Consider the following 13,429-nt stretch of genomic DNA (forward strand, 5'->3'; position numbering starts at 1 on the left):
CGGAGGAGGGGATGGGGTATAATGGAGAGACGGAGGAGGGGATGGGGTATAATGGAGAGACGGAGGAGGGGATGGTGTATAATGGAGAGACGGAGGAGGGGATGGGGTATAATGGAGAGACGGAGGAGGGGATGGGGTATAATGGACAGAGACGGAGGAGGGGATGGGGTATAATGGAGAGACGGAGGAGGGGATGGTGTATAATGGAGAGACGGAGGAGGGGATGGGGTATAATGGAGAGACGGAGGAGGGGATGGGGTATAATGGAGAGACGGAGGAGGGGATGGTGTATAATGGAGAGACGGAGGAGGGGATGGGGTATAATGGAGAGACGGAGGAGGGGATGGTGTATAATGGACAGACGGAGGAGGGAATGGTGTATAATGAACAGACGGAGGAGGGGATGGTGTATAATGAACAGACGGAGGAGGGGATGGGGTATAATGGAGAGACGGAGGAGGGGATGGGGTATAATGGAGAGACGGAGGAGGGGATGGTGTATAATGGAGAGACGGAGGAGGGGATGGGGTATAATGGAGAGACGGAGGAGGGGATGGTGTATAATGGACAGACGGAGGAGGGGATGGGGTATAATGGAGAGACGGAGGAGGGGATGGTGTATAATGAACAGACGGAGGAGGGGATGGTGTATAATGGAGAGACGGAGGAGGGGATGGGGTATAATGGAGAGATGGAAGAGGGGATGGGGTATAATGGAGAGACGGAGGAGGGGATGGGGTATAATGGACAGACGGAGGAGGGGATGGGGTATAATGAACAGACGGTGGAGGGGATGGGGTATAATGGAGAGACGGAGGAGGGGATGGTGTATAATGGAGAGACGGAGGAGGGGATGGTGTATAATGGAGAGACGGAGGAGGGGATGGGGTATAATGGAGAGACGGAGGAGGGGATGGTGTATAATGGAGAGACGGAGGAGGGGATGGTGTATAATGGAGAGACGGAGGAGGGGATGGTGTATAATGGAGAGACGGAGGAGGGGATGGGGTATAATGGAGAGACGGAGGAGGGGATGGTGTATAATGGAGAGACGGAGGAGGGGATGGGGTATAATGGAGAGACGGAGGAGGGGATGGTGTATAATGGAGAGACGGAGGAGGGGATGGGGTATAATGGAGAGACGGAGGAGGGGATGGGGTATAATGGAGAGACGGAGGAGGGGATGGTGTATAATGGACAGACGGAGGAGGGGATGGTGTATAATGAACAGACGGAGGAGGGGATGGGGTATAATGGAGAGACGGAGGAGGGGATGGTGTATAATGGAGAGATGGAAGAGGGGATGGGGTATAATGGAGAGACGGAGGAGGGGATGGGGTATAATGGAGAGACGGAGGAGGGGATGGGGTATAATGAACAGACGGAGGAGGGGATGGTGTATAATGGAGAGATGGAAGAGGGGATGGGGTATAATGGAGAGACAGAGGAGGGGATGGGGTATAATGGAGAGAGATGGAGCGTGAGGGATGAGAGAGAAGATATAGTTGCAGGAGGGATGGTATAGAATGGAAATAGAACCATATGGACGGAATAGTGTTGTGGAGAGAGGGATGAAGGGGGATGTTGGAGACCGAGGGGAGAATGGTGGGAGGAAGGAAAGGGGGAATTTAATCGGAGCCTATTTCTCACCTTCTCGGCCCGACATCTTCCACGCAGCCGCACGCCGTTCACTCAGGTCCCCGGAAGTAGAAGCCCGGCTCGCGCCGCTGCTCCGTCACGTGATCGGGCAACGTCACCTCGCGTCAGGGTGCGGTACTGCAGCCGGCCTGCGCTGCGCCTGCCCTGTGTAGTGAGCGCGGATTCTGCGGCACTCTGCGTGCACTGTGCCGGGACGCGCTGCTGACGTTCACTGCTTCACTTTCTCTGCCTGCACCCCTGTGTTGGCTGTTGATATTCACTGCTGCACTTTCCAATGTTTCGTAACTGCCTTACATTTCAGGACCCAACATAATCTTTTTAAAATTAGCCTCGACTACTTTGAACTTTTCCTTTTGAATCTCCTTGAACGTCAATGAAATGCAAATAGCTCTTCAAGCCTGCTGCCGCATTCAATCAAACTTTCTGCGGTGGAGAATTTCAAAGGGCCATGGCTAAGTAAGATATACAGTAGTTCGTTTTCAACTCTAAAGTGGGTCACAACTTGTTCTCAAAGTTTTGCACCGATTTGCAAATTAAATTTTCTTTCACTACCTGTTCTGTAAATGTCTCCTTAGACCATTATGTTTCAGTGATAGCACCCCCCCATTCATTGAAGAACAAACTGCAGGAGGAACCTAGCATTTCCAGGTAGTATCGGTGGATGGAAATCGACAGTTGCTCTATAGATTCTGCTTGATTTTCTGAGTTTCCCCAGTGGATTTTTTGCCCTCTTAAGTTCCATCATCTGCAGTCCCGTGTGTGACTTCATCCATCCAAACTCCACTAAGTCTAAGTTCAAACTGCTCATTTGTTCCTTGTCAGAGAACTCCTTTATCTCTGAATAAATTTGCAGTCATTCCATTTTGGGACTTGGGCTATTTTTTTTCTTTGTGACTGTTATTTTTCTGAAATCGTAACCGTATGTGCTATTTGTGCTTTGTACTGTGTTTTGCACCTTGGCCCCAGGGGAACGCTGTTTTGTTTGACTATTCTCATGTATTGAAAGAAAATAAGCTTGAACTTAAAGAGCATTGCTTTGAAAGGAGTTTTAAGAAGCTGCACTAAGTTCATTCAGAGATAAAGGAGTTCTCTGACAAGGAAGAGATGAGGTCGTGAGGTGACCAGTTCTGTCGTTGGAGCCTGACCATGTGTGAGTGTTAGGGAGGAAAGAGGCTTGTTTTGTTGCTGGTGTGTCATTGCGGTTGCGTGTAGCGGCACTTGCACCCCAGTACACTCCTGCCTGTGTTGGTTGTTAACGCAGATGATGCGTTTCACTGTTTCAATGTACATGTGACAGATGCAGCAAACTAATCTGAATCTGAAGGCACAGTATAGAGCAGTAAGGGGAAGGGGAGAGAGAGGTAGGTGATAGAGCCAGGTGAGTTGTGCCAATTGTTTCAAATGTTTTTATTGTGAAGCAACATCAGCTTAACCACAACCGACAATGTCCTAAAGTACAATGCTGCTTTTTTCTTTTTTTATTATTATAACAACATAATGAAAGTCAAATGAATGTAGTAAACAAGCAAAAAACAAAGGAAACCCTACCACCCCGTCTCCATTCCCGTCTCCATTCCCCTCCCCTCCCCTCCCCTCCCCTCCCCTCCCCTCCCCTCCCCACCCCTCCCCACCCCTCCCCTCACCCCGCCCCGCCCCGCCCCGCCCGTATGCGCTGTTTAGGTCCTACCGCCCCTCACACTTAGTTCAGCTGTCGGTCTCTTCTAAATAAAACAGTAATGGTTGCCAGGTTTTTTCAAATTCCTTTGAGTCTGTCCTTGATGACGGATCTTATCCTCTCTAGGTGCAGAGTATCCATTAATGCAGCCAGTCATTGTCTGAGTGATGGAGTTTCCTCCTTTTTCCAGAACATCAGTGTGAGCTTCTTTCCATTAAGTATGCCATAGGTCAGGAGTTGTTGCTGGGTAGCCTGGAATTTATTTGACCTCACAGAAGTTCCAAAAATATTAAAATGGGGTCTGGTATTATCTGAACCTTTAGTGCCTTCAATAGGACCTCGAATATTTGCTTCCAATACTCTTGTATCCTGGGATATAAAGCATAACTATGTAACAAATTTGCCTCTGAGGACTTGCATTTCTCACACATTGGGGACACCTCTGGGAATATTTTATGAATCTTTACTTTTGAGTAATGTCATCTATGTAGGATTTTAAATTGTATTAAACAATGCCTGGCATTGATGGAACAGGAGTTAACATACTCCAAAGCCTCATTCCATATAACCTCCTCTATCTCTGTACCCAACTCCTTTCTAATATTAGCCATTGTTGTATGACACTTGTTTTGTATGGCATCATACAGATAGGCGATGATGTGTTCTGTCCCTAAACATGGATCTCAAATAATTATCTATTTATCAGGTTCTGCCGTCTCAAAACCAGAGAGGTGTGATCTTATATAGTGTCTTAATTGGAGATACCTGACAAAATGACTCTTCTGCAATCTGGATTTATCCTGGGGCTGCTGAAATGACGCAAAAATCCCTCGTATGTATAAGTTTCCAACTTATGTAAATATGTATCCCTAATTCTCACCATGCATCAAAGGCCCCATCGATACATGAGGGGATAGAAGAGGGGTTGGCTGATATAGGTACAAGAAAAGATAATGTTCTGAGTTTCGAGTGCTACCCCATTTGTCTCCACATCTGGATGGTGCTATGGATAATGGGATTGCCTCTATAACAGGCTTTATTTAACTGAATAGGGGACATAATGATTGCCTCTATGGAATATGGTTCCATCTCCAGCCATCCGGGAAGTACAACTGTATCTTCTATCCAGTGTGCTATATGGCTGACGTTAGCAGCCCAGTGATAAAAAATAAAGTTGGGTAGTGCCAGCCCCCCACTAGTCTTATTCTTGCAGAGATGTTCTTTCCTAATTCAATGGGCTTCATAATTCCATATAAAAGGTAGAATTATCGAAACTAATCCTTTAAAAAAGGTTTTAGTAAGATAGAGGGGCAGGATCTGAAATAGATAGAGCAGTTGGGGAAGAAAGATCATCTTGACTGCATTTACTCTACCCACTAAAGAAACTGGGAGTGTCTTCCAAAATTCTATTTTCTTTTTAATCTTTTCAATTAGAGGGATAAAATTTGCTTCAAATAGAGAACTATACTTTTTGGTTATTACAATTCCAAGGTAAATAAACTTCTCAAGGGTTATTTTGAATGGAAATTGTTTAAGCCCCTCCTGTTCTTCTACTCGGACGGGAATAATTCACTTTTCCCCCAATTAATCTTATACCCCGTGTGATGAAAGTACACATAGACTAAGATGTTAACTGTCCTGTGCTGGCACCAGTGGGATCAGCAGTTGGTCTGCCACCTGTCTTCAGGAGAAAGAGAGATAAGGAAAACAATGGAGCAGCATTTGGAGATGTTAATGAAGGGACGGGAGAGTTTAGCGGAAGGAGACATGGTCTGAGAGCTGTCAAGATCAGCTCCCCTTTGAACCCTGAACTGTTTGAAGTGATGGACAGGCAATACCCCAGCAGGGGGATAAAAAGGGACAGGTTTGCTAAGGCAAGACACATGACACCACGAGGTAACGAGACCCTGGAAGCGGTGCGTCTCCCACAAGTCGGTGGGAGTTTTGGAGAGCCGGTCGCGGGACCAAGCCATAGACGCACAGGGTGGAAAGGTACGATCGGCGGGAACCTGGTGTGTGTTCGCCCTTGCCTGGGTGCCAGGTTCACTGCAGAGGAGTGATCGTATCTGAAAACGAAGGGGTCACAGTCGGTGACCTCAGAAGACATTACAAAAGGCTCGCCCGAAAGCTGACTGCGAAGAATATCGAAGGTCTGTGTGGAAGCAGTTTGAATATTCATTCGCTTTTGCTCTCTCTCTCTCTCTCTCCTTCCCCCCACTGTCCATCTCCCATGGCAGTGATTACTGTGAACTGAACTGAACTTTGCGTCACTTTGAAACTGGTCATTTACCCCTAGACGACGGTAGAGCTTGATTGCTCCTGTTATCCTAATTCTGTGTACATGTGTGTTTATCATTGCTGAACTGTTGCATTTATTATCCATTTGATTAGAGTACTGTGTTGCTTATTTCTTTAATAAAACTTTCTTAGTTCCAGTAATCCAGACTCCAACTGAGTGATCCATTTCTGCTGGTTTGGCAACCCAGTTACGGGGTACGTAACATAAGTGGGGTTCTCGTCCGCGACTTTGAACGCTAAATTTGGGACGGAGTAAATTGATTGGGTTAAAATTCTTGAAAGAAAGAAAAGGCAAACAGCAGAAATGGCGATTGAGGAATTTCTAAAGGCGCCAACCTTGGAGGCATTAGAGGATGCCAGGATAGCGGAATTGGCAGCTGTGGCCAAACGGTTGAATCTTGTTAAGGGGGAGTCGACAATGAGGAGAGAGGAGATGCACAGAGCTATCGTAGAGCACTATGTATCTAAAGGTGTGTTTCCCCAAGGCAAGCTGGAGGTGGTGTCTATTGAAAAACCTGCCGGAGACGCGGTACAGGTGTAGCTTGAAAAACTGAGACTCGAGCACGAGTTCCGGGTGCGGCAGCTAGAACACGAAGAGAAGCAGTTAGAAAGGCAGGAGAGAGAGAGACAGTTGGAGCGAGAAGAAAGGCAGTTGGAGCGAGAGGAGAAACAGAGGGAAAGGGAATTTGAGCTGGAGAAGTTAAAGATGATGGCAGAGCAGGGGCTCGTGCCGAACCAAGGTGGAGGGTTCAGGGCGACCCAGGAGGTTAGGCTGGTTCCCCCACTTGACGATACCGATGTGGATTGGTACTTTCTCCATTTCGAAAAAGTTGCTACAGGTCAAGACTGGCTGAGGGATAAGTGGGCTGTTTCGCTTCAGAGTGTACTAAAAGGGAAAGCCCAACAAGCTTACTCAGCTTTGTCCGCGGAAGATGCCCAGATGTATGAGGTGGTGAAAGAGGCCATCTTCAGGATTTACGAGTTGGTCCCGGAGGCATACCAGCAGAGGTTCCGGAAAGCGAGGAAGCAGTGGGACCACATGTACTTAGAGTTTGCCCGTGAGATGCAGACATATTGTGAGTGTTGGTGCACCTCAAAGGGGGTAGATGTGGATTATGACAGACTGCTACAGCTGATCCTGACTGAGCAGTTTAAAGGTTGTGTCCCTGACGGTATGAGACCCTACCTGGATGAGAAAGAGGCAGCCACATTAGCCGCAACTGCTAAGTTAGCGGATGAGTACGCGTTGATGCATAAAATGAAGTTTGCCCCGAGTAAAGGCTACCAGAAGGGTAGTCAGGATGGCAGGGAGAGTCCGCCAGAAAAGTCAGAAAGTAAGCCGGGGACTAGTGAGAAGGATAAGGTAGACCGGGAGCAGTCTGGTAGGAAGTCTCCTGGGGTCGTCTGTTATAATTGTGGGAAAGTCGGACACTTTGCGTCTAGGTGCTTTGCCCCAAAGAAGGAGACGGGAAAAGGAAAAACGGCGATTTTGACTGGCTGTATCGAGCTGGTAAACGAACCGCTAGGAGAGGAAAGGTCTGCCAAAGTTCAGGAAGGGCGCGAGAGGTTTATCTCGGCTGGATTGGTGTCGGTGAAGGAGGGGTTAAACCCAGTTCCAGTGCGGATCTGGAGAGACACGGGAGCGTGTCAGTCATTGATATTGAAGAGTGTATTAGAGTTTAGTTCAGAGACCCAGATTGGGGAGGTCAAGGTCAAAGGTATTGGGGAAGGGACAGAGGCAGTCCCTTTGCACCAGATACACCTACAAAGCAACTTGGTCTCTGGACTAGTCACGATTGGGGTGAGGCCCGAATTACCGATGAAAGGCGTGGAAGTCTTGCTCGGTAATGACCTCGCCGGGGGAATTGTGTTCTCGACAGTGAGACTGACAGGTCAGCCTGCCAGCATTGAGGCCCGCCCATGTACTCACAGGTTCATCCCGGGACTGCCGAAGTAAATTTAGCTGAGACGTTTCTACCAGCCTTGTACCAGGGGGAGGTAGGAAGTGAAAAGAAGAAGTGTAGTGAAACAAGAGGTAGTGAGGGAGCTGAGACAGACTTAGCATTAGAAAAGAAGAACTTTATACAGGTGCAGGAGCGAGACGAGGAAACAGCTCTCTCTGAAGCAGGATTAAAAAGAGAGCCAGTCGGCTGTTGTGTGGAGGAGGGTGTGCTAAGGAAGGAAGGGAGACCAAGTACCGCAGATGAGGAATGGGGGGTGGTGCAAAAGAGTTATGGGGATGAGATTTTTAACCTGGCCCACAAGGTAGCCCTCGGTGGACATTTTGAGGTGCTGGAGGAAACAGTTGGTGGAATCATGAAAGAGATTTACCGGCTGCACAGGAGGAAGGATGTTATTGATTATGGCAGACGCGAACTGAGACGGTCACAGGCTTTTGATATACTAACAAACCTAGTCGGTGTTAGCACGGAAATCAATGAAGCTAGGGTCCCCCTGACAAGAGAAAAAAACCATTTTGAAAAGATGAGTATGGTATCGACCAGATGGGAGAAGGCTATTGTTTTGGCCAGCTCTGCTGATAAGGTCTCTCCCTTAATCCCCAAACAAAGCAACTCCTTAGAAGAAGTAATTAAACGGCTTGCACGCGTGTGTTTGATTGTCCCGAGGCGATGCAAAGAACTGGGGCGTTGGGTGGTGTCTGTCACACTAGGGCAGCCTAGTGAGCAACAGCCCTATAGAATGAGTAAGTCAGTGACAAAAGGGCTGACGAACACAGAGGTGTATCTTGGCGATGTAATACGGCTGTCTGAAGCCAGCTTGATAGTGAACCTTGAAAAAAATGAGATCGGCCACACGAAGGTCACTTATCTGGGAATTGTGGTGACACAGGGGCAGCTGGCAGCGATGCAAGCTAAGGTGCGGGCTATCTCTGACATCCCAACCCCGACAGACGAGAGGGCCCTCAGAAGGCTCTTGGAGATGGTGGGGTACTGTAGGAAGTTTTGCAATAACTCTGCGGTTACTACCCCTGCCCCTCCTACTAAGCCCTTGCGAGAGAAAACTAAGTCGGAATGGGACGACCCTTGTTATTGTGGTCCGAGACGAAACCCAATGAGAGGTTACATTGATCACAATTCATCAGTGTTTTTGGCCACTATGAAGTTGCTAAATTGGTGCCTGGTTTAAGGGATTATTAATAACACATATAAAAGGAACAGAAAATGTGATTGCTGACTGTCTGTCAGGTGTTGACAACTTAAAATTCGCTGTATTAGCCAAATAGCTGATGAAGATGTATATTTGTGTGTATCAAATAATGTATTCATGTTTGTAATTTTTACCCCGGTAAAAATCCTTAAAGGTGAGGGGTGAGACGAAAGTACACATAGACTAAGATGTTAACTGTCCTGTGCTGGCACCAGTGGGATCAGCAGTTGGTCTGCCACCTGTCTTCAGGAGAAAGAGAGATAAGGAAAACAATGGAGCAGCATTTGGAGATGTAAATGAAGGGACGGGAGAGTTTAACGGAAGGAGACACTGTCTGAGAGCTGTCAAGATCGGCTCCTCTTTGAACCCTGAACTGTTTGAAGTGATGGACAGGCGACACCCCAGCAGGGGGATAAAAAGGGACAGGTTCGCTAAGGCAAGACACACGACACCATGAAGTAATGAGACCCTGGAAGCGGTGCACCTCCCACAAGTCAGTGGGAGTTTTGGAGGGCTGGTCGCGGGACCAAGCCATAGACGCACAGGGTGGAAAAGTACGATCGGCGGGAACCTGGTGTGTGTTCGCCCTTGCCTGGGTGCCAGGTTCACTGCAGAGGAGCGATCGTATCTGAAAAAGAAGGGGTCACAGTGGGTGACCTCAGAAGACATGACAAAAGGCTCGCCCGAAAGCTGACTGCGAAGAATATCGAAGGTCTGTGTGGAAGCTGTTTGAATATTCATTCGCTTTTGCTCTCTCTCTCTCCTTCCCCCCCCCCCCCCCCCGTCCACAGCCACGGCAGCGATTACTGTGAACTGAACTGAACTCAATTGAACTGAACTTTGCGTCACTTTGAAACTGGTCATTTACCCCCAGACGACGGTAGAGCTTGATTGATCCTGTTATCCTAATTCTGTGTACATGTGTGTTTATCATTGCTGAACTGTTGCATTTATTATCCATTTGATTAGAGTACTGTGTTGCTTATTTCTTTAATAAAACTTTCTTAGTTCCAGTAATCCAGACTCCAACTGAGTGATCCATTTCTGCTGGTTTGGGAACCCAGTTACGGGGTACGTAACACCCGAGAAAGTGCCAAATAAATTGACTGTTTCCAGCAAAACTGGAATAGTAATATATGGTTTTGTTACAAACAACAAAACATCGTCCACATAAAGGGAAATTTTGTTGATCGTATATTCTGTATTGTACCCATAAATTTCGGGGTGAGAACATATAGTCCCTGCCAGTGGTTCCAGGACCAATGCAAACAATAAGGGACTTTATGCACAGCGCTGTCTTGTGCCCCTGTGCAAACTGAATGGTTCCGAGAGGGTCTGATTAGTTAGTATTTTAGCACTAGGGTTACTGTACAGTAGCTTAAACCAAGTTATAAATTTGTCTCCCATTCCAAATTTTTTCAAAACCTCGGTAGAGGTATTGCCATTCCACTCGGTCGAATGTTTTCTCAGCATCTAAACTTAATATTATAAGGTCTTCCTTAGGATGTCTTAGGGAATGCATCATATTAAAAAGGCGCCTGATGTTATGGAAAGAATTCCTCTTGGGGATAAGAAACACACATAAAAGTTGCTGGTGAATGCAGCAGGCCAGGCAGCATCTCTAGGAAGAGGTACAGTCGACGTCAGGGTCTCAGCCCGAAACATCGCCTGTTCCTCTTCCTAGAGCTGCTGCCTGGCCTGCTGCGTTCACCAGCAACTTTTATGTGTGTTGCTCGAAATTCCAGCATCTGCAGATTTCCTCGTGTTTGCCTCTTGGGGATAAACCCTGTTTGATCTGAGTGTACCAATTTATTTATCTGCTGACTGAGTCTCCTTGTCAGCGTTTTAACCAAAATTTTCTGATCCGAATTTAGCAGTAAAATCGGCCTATAACATCCTACATCCTCTGGGTCTTTGTCCTTCTTCGGAATAGGCGTGATGACGGCCTCGTTCAGGGTTTGGGGTAACCTGCCAGTTTCAAACGACTTTCTATACATCCTTACCATAGAAGGTGCTAATAAGTTACCAAACTTCTTATAAAACTCATTACCCATTCCATCCGAACCCGGACTCTTGCCATTTTTCAGGGATCTTATTGTTCTTACTATTTCGTCATTTGTAATCTCTGCTTCCAATGGTGTGCCGATTGTAAACCAATATATATGGGAGAACTGGATTATTTATTATCTAAGAATCAGACTGAGCTAATCTGGTAACTATTTGAAGAGCTGTTAATTAAAGATTAATTACTAAATATCTAAATGAAAAGAAAAGAGGAGCACTGATAAAATAAAGCAGGAGAAGGGGCAAAGGAGGGTTACTGGCACCTTAAAACCAGTCGCTTAGGGCAATGGGGCTCATCACTCATTGTTGGCAGTTCATCGAGGAGAAGGAAAACTCTTGATTTCAAACCCCTGCTGCTTTGTGGCTATGCCACACTTGGGGAAGGCTTCAGGGTAAACCCTGAGGAAATATCCAGGACTGGACTTCCTAAATTGAGTTTATTTATTGAATGCAAGTATAGGTGGGATCCGCATGGACAACGGTAAGGTCTGTTTGCCTTGTAGTGATGTCACTGAGTTAAGATGTAGTATTTGATTTTGTAAACATGTTAGATGGTCACATATGATATGAAATAATCCCTAATATCTCCAACAAATAAAGTCTGGAGAAACATCCTTGCTAAAATGTGTTAAGTGTATGAAACCTGCCACCATATGAGTAGAAGTCAAATTGCTGGAGGAGCCCAGCTCGTGGAACAGAATTTGCAGAGGGAGTAGGATTGTCATTCTCTCAGGAGAAAAAACTCTGCATTCGTCCTGCAGCTGGTCTCAACCCTAAGACAGCAATTCATTTCCTTCCTCAGTTGCTGCTTGACCTGTTGAATTTCTCCAAGAATCTGTCTGCACTTGTGTCACATGGTGAATTATAAAATTTACCTTAATAGAAACATAGAAAACCCACAGCACAATACAGGCCCCTTGGCCCACAATACTGTGCCGAACATGTATTTACTTTAGAAATTACCTAGGGTTACCCATAGCCCTCTATTTTCCTAAGTTCCATGTACCTATCCAGGAGTTTCTAAAAGACCCTATCATATCCACCTCCACCACCGTCGCTGGCAACACATTCCACGCACTCACCACTTTCTGCGTAAAAAAAACTTACCCCCGACATCCTCTCTGTACCTACCTCCAAGCACCTTAAAACTGTGCCCTCTCATGCTAGCCATTTCAGTCCTGGGAAAAAGCCTCTGCCTATTCACACGATCAATGCCTCTCATCATCTTATACACCTCTATCAGGTCACCTCTCATCCTCCGCCACTCCAAGGAGAAAAGACCAAGTTCACTCAACCTATTCTCATAAGGCATGCTCCCCAATCCAGGCAACATCCTTGTAAATCTACTCTGCACCCTTTCTATGGTTTCCACATCCTTCCTGTAGTGAGGTGACAAGAACCGAGCACAGTACTCCAAGTGTTAATGTTCATTGCACTCCTTAATGTTAGACCCTAAGACCATAAGACATTGGAGCAGAATTGGGCCACTTGCCCATCGAGGCTGCTTTGCTATTCAATCATGGCTGATTTATTATCCCTCTCAAACTCATTCTCTGCCTTCCCTCTGTAAATTTTGACACCCTGACAATTCAAGAAACTGTTATGTTTTGTAACTCCAGAAACTAATCCAAATTCAAGGCCTCTTCGTCAATCTACACATGTCATTTTCTCTGCAGTGGTAAGGGAAATTTATGCAAAGGCTATGGGTTGTTCATTTCTGTCACTCATAATATAAGATATGATTGCATCTATACCATAAGGTGAGGCATCACAGGCAAGTTTCACTGATTATATGGATCATAATGTGTGAGTACAATGTCTGACATCAGCATTTCCTTTGCCTTTCGGAAAGCCACCTCACACTGCTTTGTCTATTGCCATTTCTTTCCAATCTGTAGGAATTAGTTCAAGGGGTGGAGCACAGCAGCCCTATTGGCTGGAACCTGTTTATAGTAATTGACAAATCCTAAAAAGGACCACAACTGTAACATGTTTTTTGGTATTAGGACATCCACCACTACTTGAAATTTCTCAGTACACTTGGGCAATCCTTGTGCGTCAGTGTTGTGACAACAGTGAGTGATGTTTGGTTTAAAGAATTCACACTTGGTGTATTGTGCTTTGAATCTATAATCTTCTAATCTTTTTAGCATTGTTTTGAGATTTTGGAGATGTTCCTTATCATCCTTATTGTTAACAATGATGTTTTCCAGTTAACACTGAGTGCCCAGGGAGCCTTGCAGCACCTGGACAATAGCTGGTGCAGGGGCCATTGCTACTCCAGAAGTAAGCCTATTATAGCAGTAAGTCCCTTTGTGAGTGCTTATGGTGAGGAACACTTAGGGCTGTTCTTCCATCCCCTTCTGTAGGTAGGCCTCGGCTAAGTCCGCTGTGCTGGAGTATTCCCTTCCAGAAAGGTTTGCAAAGATATCATCTATTCTGGCAGAAGATATAGATCTACTCTCAGTACTGGGTTGATGGTGATCTTAAAATCACCACAGATCCTGACAGACCCACTAATCTTGGCTACTGGGAGCAAAGCCATTGCCCATAGGCTCCACCTAA

At 46.3% G+C, this 13,429-nt stretch overlaps 1 protein-coding gene across 1 annotated transcript in view; it reads right to left on the reverse strand.

Annotated features, from left to right (window-relative positions):
• tma7 (translation machinery associated 7 homolog) overlaps positions 1–1,749 on the reverse strand; it is a 47,071-nt gene extending 45,322 nt beyond the window's left edge. Inside the window, exon 1 of the mRNA XM_072280143.1 lies at positions 1,651–1,749. Within this exon, the coding sequence (XP_072136244.1) occupies positions 1,651–1,666 (16 nt within the window). The 5' untranslated portion in view covers positions 1,667–1,749. The remainder of the gene's footprint in view (positions 1–1,650) is intronic.
• Between the last annotated feature and the right edge of the window lie 11,680 nt (positions 1,750–13,429).

Source organism: Mobula birostris, chromosome 16 (genome assembly GCF_030028105.1).
Source record: "Mobula birostris isolate sMobBir1 chromosome 16, sMobBir1.hap1, whole genome shotgun sequence".
Taxonomy (NCBI): domain Eukaryota; kingdom Metazoa; phylum Chordata; class Chondrichthyes; order Myliobatiformes; family Myliobatidae; genus Mobula; species Mobula birostris.